The 16,962-nt window shown below is 43.4% G+C and overlaps 1 protein-coding gene across 5 annotated transcripts in view; it reads right to left on the bottom strand.

Moving 5' to 3' along the window:
* Positions 1-16,962, bottom strand: part of ARHGEF3 (Rho guanine nucleotide exchange factor 3) — a 285,970-nt gene that overhangs the window by 55,449 nt on the left and 213,559 nt on the right. The window contains exon 1 of one of the 5 annotated variants that reach the window (XM_033132825.1): positions 5,358-5,606. The exons of the other annotated variants lie outside the window; for them this stretch is intronic. Within the exon in view, the coding sequence (XP_032988716.1) occupies positions 5,358-5,453 (96 nt within the window). The 5' untranslated portion in view covers positions 5,454-5,606. Of the gene's footprint in view, positions 1-5,357; positions 5,607-16,962 lie in introns of those variants that run through there. 5 annotated transcript variants of the gene reach the window in all.

Genomic DNA, 16,962 nt, shown 5'->3' on the forward strand with positions numbered 1-16,962 from the left:
TCACAAATGCAGGAGCCCTTTCAGATACACACAAGCCATTAATAACAATTACATGTGCACAGGGCTTTGCAAAATTAGGATATGATCAGTAATTTATTTTCATTCAGTTGTTATGAAAACACTGGCACTGGTCCAAGGTTTTACAGGCACTTGCAGAATGTCTTGCGAAAAATGACACAATTTGCAAATACCCAGCTGGCTGTCAGGGCCTTCCAGTTATTGGTTTACGTGGAAGGCTAGTGGTGAATGTAGATAAGCAAAATGACTAATTACAGAACTAATTGTGTCACCTCCACAGAGCTGAGCATGCGGAATTCTGCCAGAGACCAGCTCCTTGTTGTTGAGAAACACAAAACGGAAATTACCAAAACCCTCCCAAATGGAGGCCTGCAAACCCCACTCCTGTGGGTCGTAGCCATTCTATGAAGTGGGCTGACAGAAGCATTGACTAATGGTGAGGTCTTCTACCCAGATACTCAGGAAAAAATGGGCCTTTGACCGGGAGGCAATTTGCTCCAGCAGGAGGGTTCATCCTTCATGTGTTATGTGGTGAAGAGACCAGTGATTTAGTCATTTAGAGGTAATGCGAAGTGGTTGGGGAAGTACAGACTTCAGGGTCAGATTAGGGTGTGAGTGTTGGCTCCTCTACCTACCAGCTCAGCTACTGTGGAAAGGCCACTCACCAAGTTCTGAGCCTCCATTTCTCCTACAAAACAGGGCAATTATACCAACCTCACAGAATTTTCGTGAGGATGATTAGAGGACTTACAGTAAGGCCCCTGATGCACTGCTGTACATCAAACAGCATCAGGAAATTAGAATGGGGATCGTGGTTCTTAAAATTGTTTTAGGAATCTTTTTTGAGATGCAGAGGTCTTGATGACGATATGTATTGAGCACTTACTGTGTGTCAAGCACTGTTCATGACTCATCTCTCTGACCCTCACTGTGGTCCTAGGGGGTAGAACGATCTCATCCCCATTTCACCACTGAGGAAACAGGGGCTTAGAGAGGCACAGTAGCTTGTCCAAGACCACACCAGTAGGAGGTGGTAGAGGTGGCAACAGGACCCAGGTAGCCGTAGTCCAGAGGCGATGCCCTGAAAAGCCTCAAATGTACATGTGTAAAATCAACATAGTTTCCTCTAATAAATCTATTCCTAGTTCATGTGCATTCTGAAGGCCCAAGAACTCCAGACTAACCAAATCCTATCAGCAAGGGATGGCCTTTACCTAGTAACTCAGTGTTGCTCCCCACCCATTAAGATCAAAGGTCACACAATTCATGGAATCTATTTATTTAGTCATTTGGGAAAGAAATCCCAGGACTCTAACTGCAATAAGTCCTCAGAACTACCTTCATGCAGGTGGTTGAATATACTGTCAGTTCAATACTGTACCAGTTGACCCTTTTAGTGCTCCAGCTGGCATGCAAGAAATATAGTTCCAGGTGCATACAATTTTCAAATACATATGTGGACTGACTGGGGTATAAATTATGGCAGGGTCTAGGGTCCACCTTGCTCTTTAGAGCTAAAGCTTAAAAGTAACTTCTCAGTTACATAAAGTACTCAAGATTATATATTTCAAATAAAATATTCGAAAGCATTTTACATGTCTGTTAAGTTTTGCATGCCCACCTCCCTTTCCTTCTCAGAGATTAACACCCTTCCTTAGATGCCACAAAGTAGACTGGTACTAAACACTGAACTAAATCCATGAGGAAGCATGGCAATGGATCTTGGTTCAGCTGCTGATTTTCTTTGTGGTTTTCTGCAAGTCACCTCTCCTCAGTGTCTTTATTCATAAAGTGGGGAGAATAATACGTGTTGTATATTAATCTTACAACATGGTTGGGGTCTTAAGTGAAGCACTAAATGTGGTACTTCGAAAGATTAGAACTCCGTCATTTCTAGGTAGGTGTTATGCCAGGGCCACCCAAGATTTCTGGCTGAGTCAAAATCAGAACAGACACTTTTGAAGGACAAGGGCAATAACTACAAATATCACTAACTAAATCTGGCTTAATCTTGACCAACATCTGAGATAGTAAATCTTAAAACCAAAAGTAAGCTGTCCATCAAATTGTCACATATATTCTTAGAAAGAAAATAATAGAAACATCTCTTTGTATTTTCATTAAAAATTAAATGGACTCCAAACTCTGAAGACCTTCTTACCAGGCTCTAGCGTCCCTAGCCAACATATCCGGTCATTTGAGACTTCTTTAAGAGCAAACCTCACCACGGGGAAATACTGAATTTAACTTATAATCAGTGTAATTCGTGAGTGCTAACATCGTTCCTTTTAGTGACTCGATCAGACATTCAGAGCACCTAACATGCCTAGCAGGACCAGTCCCTCCTGGCATGGGAAGTAAGCACCCCAAAACATAAAAACAGAGATCAACTGAACAAAGCTCCATCAATGATCAGAAGAAATAAGCCTAACGATGCTCACGTGATACCATGTTTCTCTGTGAAAATCTTGAGCCACTGGACTAAGCTCCTTAGATTTCACAGTTCATGATTAGTGCCGGAAGGATCTAACTGGTTATGGGTATTAAAATTAAACATTTGCAACCCAACGTGTACACGCATGTCATAAGAAACATTAGATTAAGAAGCAGTACTGTATTACTATAACAATCCATGTAGAATATTTTTAATATTTGAAATAGATACTTTAAAGAAAATAAAAGGTAAGACTGTATCTTTTTTCTTTCACTGGAAACTATCATTGAAACAAAAAAAATTTACAAAGCACTTAAATCTCAAGTAGAAATTTTGTTATTTGTCTTTAAGAGAATGTTTATTGTTGCACCTTTGCACTCAAATGTACCTCAATGTACAGGATCAAATGCACATCGGTGACACCCACCCCTTCCCCACCAGCCTTTCCTTAAATGGCTTTCCCTAGCACGCTGGCTGCAAGGACAAAATCAAACGCTAGAAGGCACCTGCCCGTTCAGCACCATGTGCACGGTCCTCCTTACAACACATTCTGAGGGAACAGCCATTACATGTCTAAAGGACACAGGTGCTCTGCTGCAATTGCCTCTGAAGGTCAAAAAGGACTTTGGATAAGCCAATTCTTTTTATTATAACCCCATCCTTTCTGCAAAGAAAATGACTAATCTTAAATTATTTTCATAGCACTAACAGTCCATACCTCGTTTATAAAACAAGTACTGAATCATGTTTCCTCAAAAGGCCAACTAGTGTATACTGTTTTTTAAACACAAATACTGATGACACCTGCTGGTAGAAAATATACTTTAGTTACCGGGAACTGCTTATGGAGAAGTGAGGCCTAGAAGGTTGGCTGTCTTTGGCACTGATAACGAAACCAGAAAATTGGCCCCCAAACTCGCTTAGGTTTCTTTTGCCAACTTTGCCTACGGTCGTTATCAGGAAGTGATATGCCACATCAATGAAGCCAGGAGATACACTGCACTGGACACCTCTGCCTCAAGAGGTGTAGCGCGTAAGAGATACTTGTGCTCGGATTTAGACACTTAAAAAAAATCTTCAGTAGTGATACCTGAAAAATATTTACCAACTATTTCTAAAATTGTTCCTCCCCCATCCTTACTCCTACACCTGGACATCTTCATAAAATGAAAATAAGTCACATTTATGTAATCTAGATCTGGCTACCATGAAGAAACTTAATATTTGAAATTTGGAGATCTATTTCTTTCATCACATTTGTGATGCACAGATATATTTATATTCTAAGAACAAGAAAAGACTAAGCAGAAGAATTTTACCTAAGACTTTAGCCAAACTACTTAAAAACACACGACTAAGTGATAGCAAGAAGGGACTAGTTAGAGTCCAGAGCTATTCTCACAATTCTTTTCTTTGACCCAATTCAATGTATTAATTAAACTTGGTTATGCTTTGTTTCCTTCCAAAAGGAATTTGAGGGGCACTAGGCTCACTGCTCTTACAGTTATTAAATTATGAAGTTCCCATTGAAAAAATCATTGTATCCATTCCAAGCCTGAACAACCTGAATTCTATGCAGGTGCTCTCCTGTCCACCTAAATAAGAGTCCAAATACCATTAGGGCCGTAACACTTCCACAGCTGCTAGGAACAAAAACTCTCTGTGAAGATATACAACTGAGCTGGGGTGTGGGGTGGGACTGGGGGTGAGAAGTTGGTTTGCACTCAGCTACAACCTGAGAATGGACTCTTGTCAGCTTGGAGCAGCTCTTGTTAGAGGCAATGAATCTTTGATGCTGTCCTCCTGAATATACATAATTCAGTGAGCCAAGTGCACACAGCTGAGCAGACTCAAGGGTGCCAGGGGGGTAGAACCCCCAAGAATGCTGCGACAAGGCCAGATGCACGCCAGCCTCCACACTCTCCCCGGTCCGTGGTTGGGGAGAGTGGAGATCTCTCTCTCCACACATGAATGGCAACGATGAGCTGGGTCCTGTGGGTTCCGCTATAGCTTAGTCACAGCAAAACTGCAACTAGGGAAAGCAACCATATTCCTTAAAACCCTCAAAGAAACACGGGGACGCTTTCTCCTCCCGCTGAACCCAACCTTTAAGGCCAGTGAACTCTTTGCCAGAGATATAACACACGGGAGGAAAGGCAGACTAAACACCACCCAGGAGGACTCCCTCACAGCACCCACAAGGAACAAGAAAGTTCCCAGAAAGAGAAATGTTCCCAATGTCACAAGACAGCTTCCCACTCTCCTGAGGAGTTTAATTCACTTTCAGGATTTATGTGGGAAGACCTCAGATCATCATTTAGCCCCCAGACATTCTCTGAATGACGCCCACTGGCCACAGGTAACAAGCAGAGGTGCCAGGTCCTATCTTTGTTGCCAAACAGCTGCAAGGCCAAGCCTGGCAGGTGAGATACCCCGAAGGGTCCCCAAGAACTACCCCTGCTCCTCTAATCCAGGAAAGAAGAAACCCCGCGCTTAAAGGGTAGCTCTTAGGGTAACTCTTCCCTGATGACTGGGCCTGCTGATACAGTAGGATAAAGCCCCTCTGCCAGGTCTAGACAGAAGATTGACGGTCTAAGAGCCCTTCCAGAGGCAAAAGAGAGAAGGGGGTGAGAGCAGGGCCAAAAAGAGTCTGCCGCTTCCTGGAGAAGATGGATAAGGGCAGAGAAGGTGGCTCATACTTGATCCACAGAGAGGGTAGGGAAGGGAGGCAAGAGACAGTGAGAGACGGAGACGCGGGAGAGAGTGGGTGAGAGATGGAGAGAAAGAGAGGAACATTCCGAGTGAGAGACGGAAACGGAGAGGCAGTGACAGAGGGAGGGAGCCGAGAGAGGAAGCGATGGAGACAGAAACAGACGACCGAAGAGGTCCAGGTGGAGGTCCGTACCTCGGCGTCCTTGGCCGGACTGCTGGCTGGGGGCACCTCCAGGCTGCTGTTTGCTCTCTTAACCGTGAGGTAGAAGGGGTAATCCTTGGCTACCATGGCGGCAGCCGGGCCTGCCCTTTGGGATGTCACCGCTGACCCGATGCGACCACAAAACTCCCAGGCGAAAGGGGGCCCCAGCGCCGCAGTGCCTGGCGGAGGCGGCGACACGAAGACTGACAGCCGGCTTCTAGTCCGGAGGAACCCTACTCTGGCAATTCGCAAAAGGGGGGTGGAGCCTCGAGCGGGCCCACCCAGCTGGGGTGGAGCGGGGCGCCAGCTCGGTTCCGCCCCGACCCGTCCCGTCCTGTCCCGGGAGCGCCCAGGTGCCGCCCTGCAAAAACCCGGTAGGGCGGTGAGGGGCGATCCCGTAGCGGGACCCCCGTTACGGGGACGCGATTGCGGGGCGCCCGGCCCAGAAGCGGATGCACTCGAACTCTCCAGGGACTCCCTGGGTGGAAGAGGCAGCGCGCAGAGCGGAGGCCTGAGCGAAAGCCGGGCCGAGGGAAACAGCCTGGAGAAATCAAGCGTTTTACAAGCCCACCTTAAGAAGAGGCGGTATTTTGTTTTGCCTTATTCCCCGCCAGTGATCCCCTCACCCCTCACCCACTTTTTTTTTTTCAAACGAACACCACTGGAATAGAGTCTGCAAACAGTAAAATGCGTCCATTTTAAGTGTACAGTTAGTTGAGTGTTGACAAATGTGAACACTTGTGACCACCTCCACAATCGGGACAGGAACCATTTCCTCCACTTCTAGAGAGTTCCCTCAAGCCCTTTCCTCTGACGCCATTTTCAAATATGAAGAGGCTGAGAAGAGGCTGCCTGCCCTTCAGGGCAATCTGTCAGCGTCTGTCAGGATAAAGCTGTGCCTCAACGACCCGGCTCCATCAGGCCTTACTGGAGACACACATTGTAAATGCGCAATGGGCACATTCGCTGCAGCCCTCTCTGGACAGTAAAAAACAAACCCAAACTGGAAACAGCTCATGTCCATCAGGAGAGAATACTTAAACTCCCCTCACTATGGAACACCATTCAGCAGCAGTTGAAGAGAAGATGGGTCTGTGGGTCTGGCGTGGAAAGATCTCCAATGTATTAGGTTCGGTTAAAAAAATAATTACGGAGTAAGCACAGTACAAAACCATTTGCTTTAAAAACACAGCTACAAAAGAATACCATACATTTTCTATAGAGACCATGGAGGCAAATACCATTGAAAACCATCCAGAAGGATCCACAGCAAAATCATATTATGAGTTCCCTTGGGGCTGAAGGGAGGCAATCAGTGCCAGAGGGTACCTGGTATTAAAAGATTCAAGGTAGCAGACAAAGGAGATTTGACATTTATAGCTAATGTTCTTAAAATTTTTTATAAGAAACATATATTCATGTGTTACTTGAGAAATTAGAAATTAATTTTTAAAGTACTAAAATGATCATTACCTCAGAAGTTAGTTTGTAGACTGCACTGTTGAATTTTTCCCCATCCTTATCAAAGACATGGCCATAGCAAGTGGTGGTCTGGGAGATGATGTCTTTGGTTTTGACTTCTTAGGTGTACAGGAGGTAGTGGGAATGGAAATATCTAGTTCCTGTTCAGTGTTCTCTGCTTCTAGCTAAGGCCAGAATCCAAGAATTCCCACTTTCCAGACGGGAAACCTCATGGTACACAACCCTTTCATATTAGGTACCAAACCTGAACCCTGGCCCAAAATTCACCCACTGCCCTGCCCTACTAGTGTAGACAAACTGCCTCAGAAGCAGGGAGAATCTGGCCCAGTTTTGCCAGCCTCACTATTGCCACAAATGTGAAGGAGCCTCCTGAATGAGTGGGTTCCAACCGAGAGTAAAGAGAACACCTGAGTTTTCTCTCTCAACTATATACCCTTAAGTGGGAAAGAAATGGTCAAAGAAGAGGTCTGGAGTGGGCAAGAGTGCCTCAGGGCCACTGATTTTTCCTACCTCTATTCCCAAACACGACCGTGTCCTTTTAGCCTGAGCTGTGCTGATGTGCTTATACAGGTGTCCCCCACAAACTTGGCCAAGCGTGGGGGGGGAATGCGGGGAAAGCCATCTCCAAGGGCACCCAACCTGGTTAATTCTGCAGCCAGAGCAGGGCCAGGAAGCGGTGACGTGCCTACTTAGGGCTCCCCTGGCTGCCATGAAGTACCTACAGCTGCTCCCCACTTCTTTCCTCTCCCTGCTCTTCTGGCCCCCACAGGCCCATCATCCCAACTAGAGGACTCTGGCCCCTTGGAGGATGGGCTTTGATCCCTGGTGGAGCTTGCTGGGCCTTGTCTTCCAGTTGGGAAGCGTACTTCCAGCACTTGGTGAAGAAAAGAGTGACAGCCCTGGGACTGGACTACTCCCTGCAGGATCGTCAGGGTTGAGCAGGAAGTCTAACCCACAATAAGTCCAGTGCAGTAATAAAGAAACTGTAAGGGGGAGAGGGGACGTTAGCCTCAAATTTAAGTACAACTATCATAGAGCAAAGAGAGAGTCATATTTGGTTGATGAGAAGGCTGCCATATCCACTTTCTTGGGTTAAAACATTTCTTTTGCCCCTCCTTAGAAGATCTGGGACCATAAAAATCAATCAATACAAATGGTCGCACAACATCTGTGCAGCAAACTTAAATCTTTTTCACTATACATGCTAGGTACAGAGAGAAAGGAGAGAGAGGAAAAAGAGGAGGGAGGGAAGGAGAGAGGGAGGGAGGGAGGGAGGGAGGGAGGAGGAAGAGGGTACAGGGAAGGATAGAGAGAGAGATTGCTAGCTAATGGCCAGTAACAATTTAAATAGTGCTGCAAACAAAACAAACATAAGCCCCAAAATGAGTGTGAAAGGAAAAATGGGAATCTGGAGTTCCCTTGGGAGGTCTGATGCTTCCAAGCTTCTCATAACATGACTAGGAGGATTCTGGTGTTTAAGACATATATTCACATAGTTTTGGTGCAATAGGGCCTGTAAACTGAAGCCGGTAATTTTGGGGTGTACACAAACCAGGTATGTGGTCCTTGAGACATTTAAAGGATTTTCAAAGATATTTTTGACCCCATGCAGTTTCCACCTTTGTGCTCTGACTTCAGAACTTGCCCAGTGTGCGATAAACTCCCATATTAGCAAATTTTGGGTTTCAGCAGTTTGCTTAGGATTCCAATTAGGGGTGTCTGCGACCAAAAACTTTGCCAGAAGCAGACTGCTCTACAGGAGGGCTTCCAAGCACACCCCTGAAGCTGGTGTCACAGTTGAGGGAAGCGGCCCAACTTTGCAATGCTGCCCAGCTGAGCCGGCCCCAAGGGCCCGGCATTCCCCATCTTGCCTGTGTGTGTGTTTATGGCCTTAGGAAGAACACTGCCCTAACAGTCAGCTTCACTCAAACCTACAGCACAAAGTGCCTTTCAGAACTCGCCTTCGGCCCAACCCGTTATAATCCTATAAAACGCTTCACAGCCAGGCAGTGTTCCTCACTAGCCAGAAGCCTGGAGACTGGAATAAAGAAGTCTGTTCTGCGTTTCCAGGAACAGTGCCAAGAGCAGGGCCTGCATTTTCGCCTGGGCCGAGCGGGGCTCATTTGTGCTGCTGGTGGAAGTGGTGGGTCTCCACATACAAGCCCACCGCTGATTATTAGCTCCTTTTAGATGAGCACACAGCCAGGCATGGCTGGAAAACCATCAATCAATTCCTCAAATCCACTGCCATGACGCTGAGCACAACAAGCCCCGCATAAGGCTAAAACTTAAGAAATTGGAGTGATTGTGACAATCTTCTCAGCCAATGGGATGATGCTTTGTCCTGTCACCATTACACTTATCATCAGGGTTAGTGTATTCTTCTTTTTCTTAAAGCCTCATTTGTTCATTCATTCATTTGTTCATTCATCCATTCATTCATCGAATACAGAAGAGTGTTTATTACAAATCAGGTGCTGAGCTAGCTACATTTCTCCTCTCCTCTTCTCTATCCATTCCTGAACCTCTATGCCAGGAAGGTGTGTCATATACACCTGCTCAAGGAACATGGTTGACCTTAAAACATGGCCTTTCAACTGTAACCTCTGCATTGCAGAAGGAAGTCAAGTGACAGTAGCCGATCTTCCAAAGCCTGGCCCTCAGCACACGCAACTTCATCTGCTTCCTTGGCATCTGGAGCCATCTCTTCTGTTCCTGCTAATCTAACATGGGCGTGTAGATACATGTTGGACACACATGAGTACCAACACCTCGCCCCTTCCATTCGGGAAACATGCCCAGTTAACGACCAAGCTCCCTCTCCTTTTGCAACTTCAGTCTTGATGGGAGAGGGGAGTTAAAAGCCAGGATAAGTTCTGGCAGTGAATTCTGAGTGATCAGGACTATGGTTTACTGCCAGATGGGTAAAAATGGCACAAATGAAGCACTGATAATATCTAAAATCATACTAGCATTATTACTTTCCCCCTGCCTGAGGATATGTCCACTGGCTCCAGGCTAGATTTATGAAAAAACATCCCTGGGTAGTCTAAAGCTGGAAGACTTCATTCTTGCATTCCCTTAAAGATTTCATTTTCTGGAACAAGTCTGAAAAACCGGTTAAGTGATAGAATCTTTCTCTTCCTCCCAGGATTGTGCTAATCCTGCGCATTGTTAACTATAATGCCAAAATAATCAAGACTTTATGTTTGGGGGGGAAAAAAAAGAATATCTGTCTTGCCCTGATATACGACAGGCAGGTGCATTCCCTAGTCTCTGGTTCATTACGGCAGCAATTCTCAGCTGGGGTTGATTTTGCCCACAAGGTGACATTTGGCAACGTCTGGATACATTTTTAATTGTCACTGGGGGAGGGTATTAGTGACATCTAATGGGTAGAGGCTTAGGGTGCTGGTAAACATCCTATAATGCACAGGACAGCTACCTCCACAACAAAGAATTACCAGGTCCAAAATGCCAATAATTCCACTACTGAGAAAACCTGTATTAAAGAGAGAGTAGAACTGAAATATGGTGTTAGAGCTAGGAGAATCTCTTAGTTTTGGTCTCAAGGATATTTTCTCTTTAGACCAAGATCATTGATTAATGTCAAATGTGAGTTTAGGTATGGTGGAGCAAAGAAAAAAATTCTTAAGTGCCAAGAAGCCTCAGAATATTGACCTGCCTAGAATCTTTCCCTGATGTCCAAACCTGACTCTTCACTGAATAACAGATTTCATAAAACATGAAGAAGACAAGACTATAAAGAAGAAGACGGGAGTAAAGCAGGATGGGAGATGGGGGACAGAAAATTGTCTTACATCACTTCAGAAACGAAAATGCACTTCAAGAGACCCGTAAATTAAAGATAACACTTCAAGAAGAAATTGGGGAGGGAAGAAAAATGTTTCAAAACTTGGTCTTTCCCAAGACAATCTTTACCACCATATTTAACTGTTTTGGGGTACAGAAATGCAAATTCACTGATGAAACAAAAACCCCCAAAGGGTTCAACTGACCACCTTTTTGATACATACCAGTACTATTTATGGCTGTACAGTGTATGTGACCAGAAACCCGTCTTCACTCCAGATTTTGCAATAAGAATCCTGACATTCTCCAATGTTAGCTGTGATTACTATCAACAGGCTTATTTTGCTTAGAGAATGTAAGCCAGCCCGAAGAATACTTTCTGTACATAGGGTCTTTGAACTCTATGGAAACTCTGCATGTTTGAGAGCATTTTATATTTTTTGATCAAGACTTCAATGAATTTGTTATACTCTAAAACTATTTATTACCCTCAGACTATAGCTAATGTATGCGTTATGTAGGGGTTTTTTTGTTTTGTTTTTTATACTAACCATTGCTTGGAGAAATTGGAATCTAAAATGTATCAGTTCTAGCTTTGGATAGTGGAAGTGTTTTCTCTTCTATTAACTATAAACTCAGCAATCAAAATACCGTATTTCATCAAACCTAAAATGTCAAAGACTGTAATATGCGCTATTATTTTATGTACTACCAGGAAGGAAAATAAGGTTGCCAATGATATAACACGTGATCAACTGTAAGACACATCCCAATGCCAGAGAAGTTGAAATGTGGGGAAAATGGGCATAACAATGAATTATAGCAGTAGGCTGGGCTTGGTTTTGAAAAATCTCAGCTGGCTGGGATTTGAAAACACACACATTTATAGAAACATGACTTCTGGGAATTCAGGGACAATAATTCCAGAGACTACCTGCAATGAAAGCAAAAGAGAAACTTACCAAATCCATAACCCTGGGCCCCACTTTGGGTCCACTGAGTTGGAATCTTTAGCAGTGGCCTCCAGAAATTTGGGTGAGAATTATCAGCAAGCCCAATAATGAACCTGGGCCCAGTTTTTCTGAAACACTTTGACCACAGAACCTCAGGCCAGAGGCTCCCACGAGTAATTAGACCAATGGTTGTAGCACCAAACTCCAAAACGGGCATGGGGAGCTTCTCATTTGCTCATCCAGCACTGAGGAACTGTTACATACTAGACAGCCTGCTATACGCATATGGGTGCATCAGAGATACAACGAAAAAATATGCAAGCCCCCACTTCCAGTAAACTACCAACTAAGCCACCCACCAGGAGATGTGTTCTGGCTCTTGGGACTTGATTTACAATCTGGTATCCAGAGTTCCAATTAAAAACATGCTTATCTTCATAGCCAGGGGACATGACTGTATTTAAGTTTTTAAAAAATTAGCTGTAGCAGTGGAGAATAGGAGGAGGGTAGTTGGCTTGAGATGTTTACTTGAAAAAGACCTGGGGCTGTGGGGAGGCAAGGAGGGGGATAGCGTGTGTAGAAGACCTTAATTACAGAACAAGTTCAACCAGAAGAAACAGATTCCTGGCAAACATGTGCCTCACTCATCTGGTGGTAGCTGATGTGGGCTGGTGTGTGCTAGAGAGCAGCCCATTAGCTGAAAGTGTTCCTCCAGCTGTGGGCACCCAACAACACTAGAGAAGGGTTAGGGGGTGCAGGTTTATTGAGCACTTTGGTTAAGTGCGGACTAAGTTACAGGAGCTTCTGCTGTGTTTCATTGTTTTCTATCTCGTATCTTAAACCCAGTTCAGCAAACACAGGTCACACGTACCCACAATTCCGACTGAATCAAAAGCCTTGGCCACAGAGATTGAAAAAAAGCACCAGCCTCTGGTTCACTAACTTTCATTACTGTGTAATCATTTAGTTCTTTGGCATGATAAGATCACCCACCAGAGAGCTTCCTGGCTAATTCCTGTCATCCAAGGCTGGCCTTGATCCCAGGCAAGTGGGGGCACACAGTGCTGAGTACTTCTCTTTCCCCAATATGCATCTTGCTCATAATAAGCGATTCAAAGTGTCACCGTTCCCCGACCTCAAGCTATAAGGGACCGTATATCTCACTCACCACAGTGGCTCCCGTGCTTTCTAATCATGCTGGCACATGGTAGAAAGATCCATATTTGTTGAAATAAAAATTAAATTGAAATGGGGCTAATCAAAGAACGTGTCACGGAGGAGGTAAATCCAGAGAAGAATTTTTACAACGAGGAACAAAAGTTTCTGACATAGGACCAAGAAATCATATGCAGAATACCACAATGGGCTGTTAAAAGAAATTTTGAAAACGAGACATGGGTCCCTAATATTTAGCTTCATGAAGAGTCCAAAACTCACCCAAACCACTTGAGACAGTTCTTGCTATGGGGCCTTCTTGGATATTACTGAGAGCTTTCGGTTCCCTTCAGCTGGTTTATACGCACACAGCAATTTACACTAACTCCTGAAGAAGATGGACTTGTTAGGGAGACTGAAACTCTGGTGGCAAAGGGATGCCAAAAAGTTTGTTTCCAGAGGTGCCGTGTAACATGCTCACCTGCCCTTTTCCTTCCCTCCAAAAGCATTTTCTTTCTTTACCTTCTCTAGGTTTTTGATTCCAGGTTAAGCTCTAGAAAACATTTTTTCTTTTCAACTTGCCATGCTCATACTTAGTGCTATTTATACTGAAAATTTCTTCTCTGGTGTTGGGCCCTGAAGAATTGACTTTTAAGGGGGAGGAAAGATTTTTGTCTGGTGCTTCTGCAAGATTAAACATGGTGCTAATCTAAAGTACCCAGGCTGATATGAAATATGGACCCGCGGACTTTTTTAACCCAAGAAAACTTCTCTGCACGCTGCTCTACAAAGGGAGGGCCATGCTCTCCATCCTCACCTGGAGTCTTATAAGACAAGCTTTGAGAGCTCATTCTGGTCTAGACACAGCACATGGTAAACAAAACTCATCCGTCAGTGAGTGGGAGGAAGGGAGGAAAGAAGGTAAGAGAAAATTAAAGTTGTAAAGTCAACATCACGTGGCTTCCTCCTTGAACTTTAATAACCCAGTGCTGCCTGCAGGCTCAGAAAAACCAAATGCAATGGGTAGGTATAAGGATTGCTCTGGTGCCAGGAAAATGCAATAAGGCATAACTTTTACAAGGTGAGCAATGAATAAATGCCCTGCAGCAACAAAAAGCTTTTAACATCTCTGAAGTTGGAAGCCAGATGCCTGAAACGTTGGTTCAGTGCATCCAAAATGCACAACAGATAAGACCACCTTCTTCAAGATGAAGTCATCTTCTGGGGCAAACAATAGCTGGGGATCCTGGGTTTTTATGATGGAAGGAAGGAGGGGAAGAAGATCAGTGTTTTCTTTGCCACAGCAAGAAACATTTTAATGCACGTTAGAGTTTTTCCACATGTTGGGCAAATTTTCTAGAATGTTTTTAAAGGGGAACATTCTGCAGACTCCCTTGGTTTCTGAAATAGCTATCTTTCTCCCTGGGTTAGGAAGGGATCTTATTCTTGAGAAGATCTGAAACCACCGCTCTTCATTCGGGTTCTGCTGTTGTTATGAAATGCAGTGTGGGACGTTTTGTTATGCTTTACCCCCAGAAGTGTTAAAGGAAGTGCCTGTCACCAACGCTCAAAAATAAAAATGAAAATGATGCAAAAAATGAAAATGATGCTGGCAGAGCTCAAAAACCAAAGGGATCAGCATTTTGCTTTAGTTTCCTGTTCATAAAACTTTATAAAAACAACCCACCCATGAAAGAAAAAAAGCCTACAACAATAGCTCATTATTCTTTTCCTCAACGCTTGCCTCATACCACTCTGAAATTAGGTGCCATCACATTTCCTGAGTTATGGGCTCCAAAGACCACATCCCTTTCCTCCCTTCCTTGCCCCTACCCCTCCTGGCATCATTCCTGAATTTACTCGTAGACACGTCTCCAGCTTATGAGCTCAGCAGAGAGAGACCAGCATTCACCCTCCTACCTGCCCAGAAGGCCAATCATTTGTACCAGCTGGAAGCAGGAATAATGGAGGCTTCCTTCCTCCAAATTCATTTTTATTTCCTAGAGAAACTTTTAATATAGAAGGTGCAAAGTTACAAAGTGAAAAAAAAACACCTACAGACCGTTCCAGTAAACTGAAAAATATTATAAATGCATTGCCTTGTGACATTAACTTTTAAAGAATAAGATATTTCCCTTCTACCCTGGCTCTAAAGTAAAACTTTGTGGAATATTCAACACCCTATTCTTCAGTTCCTTGTAGGACATAGGAGAATATAAGCTTTAGAATGAGAAGCCTGGATGTAAATATCAAGTTTACCACTTGCTATCTATATGACTTTTGACAATTTATTCAACCATGCCAAACCTCAGTTTAATCATCTGTAAAATGGGGACATAAAAATTTCAAGGCTTTAATGAGATAAAGCATATGAATAATTTAATGAGATATATGAGGTATGATTAAAAAAATACGGTGAATGTATAAACAAAAAAAATTATTACAGTAAAAGACACAGTGCCATTAATCCCCCTCAAAATATTTCCCCTCGCTTTGAACTTATCCTGTTGTCCTTGCCACTTTCGGAAGCAGTGCTGGAAGTCCTCTTTCGTGAGTATCTTTAGTTGCACTGTCATGGCTGCCTCAATGTCCTGAATCGATTCAAAATGTTTATCTTTCATGGTCATTTTGACTTTGGAGAAAAGCCAGAAATTGTATGGTGCCAGATCCAATGAATAGGGCAGATGAGGACACACCGTAATGTTTTTACTTGACAGAAATTGCCATACCAGAAGCAATGTGTGACTCGATGATCAACAAATACTATGAATGCTGCTGCTAAGTGCCATCCAACGGAAAGGCAGGGATCTTCAATACAGAAGCAACGCGTTAAACCTTAATAACAGTGTGTGACAAGTTTCAACTTGTTCAGTGCAGTCAGTTGGGCATGAGCTACGGTTGAGAGAAGGTGTGTTTTAAAGTGTGCTATAAATCATCCTCCATCATGACAACACTCTGTGTCACACATCGCTTCTGGTATACCGCAATTTCTGTCAAATAAAAACATTACGTGTGTCCTCATCCACCTTATTCACTGGATTTAGCACCATATGACTTCTGGCTCTTCCCCAAAGTCAAAATGATTCAGGACATTGAGGCAGCTATGACAGCGCAACTAAAGAAACTCACGAAAGAGGACTTCCAGAACTGCTTCAGAGAGTGGCAAGAACGATGGTTAAGTGTGTTCGAAGTGAGGGGGAGTATTTTGAGTGGTATTAATGACAATGTGCCTTACTGTAATATACTTTTTTTTAAAACATTCACTGTATCGTTTGATCACATCTCGTACATATGTCAGCATTCTAGGTACAAGGTAAGCACATAATCCATATTGTTATTACCTTTCTAGTATATAAATCATCCTACTCCCTTTTTTCTCAATGAATTAGAGAGTAAAAATGGAATTTGGGGATTCTTTTCCATCCTTCTTTTGTCCAAAAGGGTTAATTCTTTAATTTAAATCCATGATTTCAAATACTGATTTAACTATTGGACATATATAATAAAAGCAGCATAGTGAAGAGTGAAACTGATCTAAATTTGAAGACCTGGGGTATAATCCTGGTTCTACCATTAAACTTGCTGTGTGACCTTGTCAATTAAACTCTTTGAGGTGCAGTTTCTTGAACTATAAAATTAGGAGATTTAAACATAAATGTTTATCTTCTGTGATTCTATAAAACAGCAAAGAGTGAAGTGTATATGAATTGTCTCAATTTTATGCTATTTTATTTTAGGAAAGAAAATTAAAATGATAATATCACTTACTGACAAAAAGCATCCTTGTCTAAAATTAGCATATTTGGGGGAGGGTGTGGGGATTGGAGGGCAGTCGGTGACCACAGGATGGCCACGGGTTTGAAAATTAATCTGGGGAACGTAATTTGGTGGTTACCAGAGGGTAAGGGGGTTGGGGGGTGGGGGATGAGGGTGAGGGAGATCAAATGTATGGTGATGATGTGATACAGAATTGCACACCTGAAATCTATGTAATTTTACTAACAATTGTCACCCCAATAAATTTAAAAAATAAAATTAAAAAATAAATAAATAAATAAAATAAAATAAAATAAAATTAGCATATTTGGTCTAGGCAGCCCACATTCTGGGTTGGTTAGGTATGGTCATATTTTATAAGGGGTCATCAGAAAATTCAGTTCAGTGTCCTCAGTTGTCAGGAAATGCATAAGCAT

This window comes from Rhinolophus ferrumequinum, chromosome 17 (assembly GCF_004115265.2).
Source record: "Rhinolophus ferrumequinum isolate MPI-CBG mRhiFer1 chromosome 17, mRhiFer1_v1.p, whole genome shotgun sequence".
NCBI lineage: Eukaryota > Metazoa > Chordata > Mammalia > Chiroptera > Rhinolophidae > Rhinolophus > Rhinolophus ferrumequinum.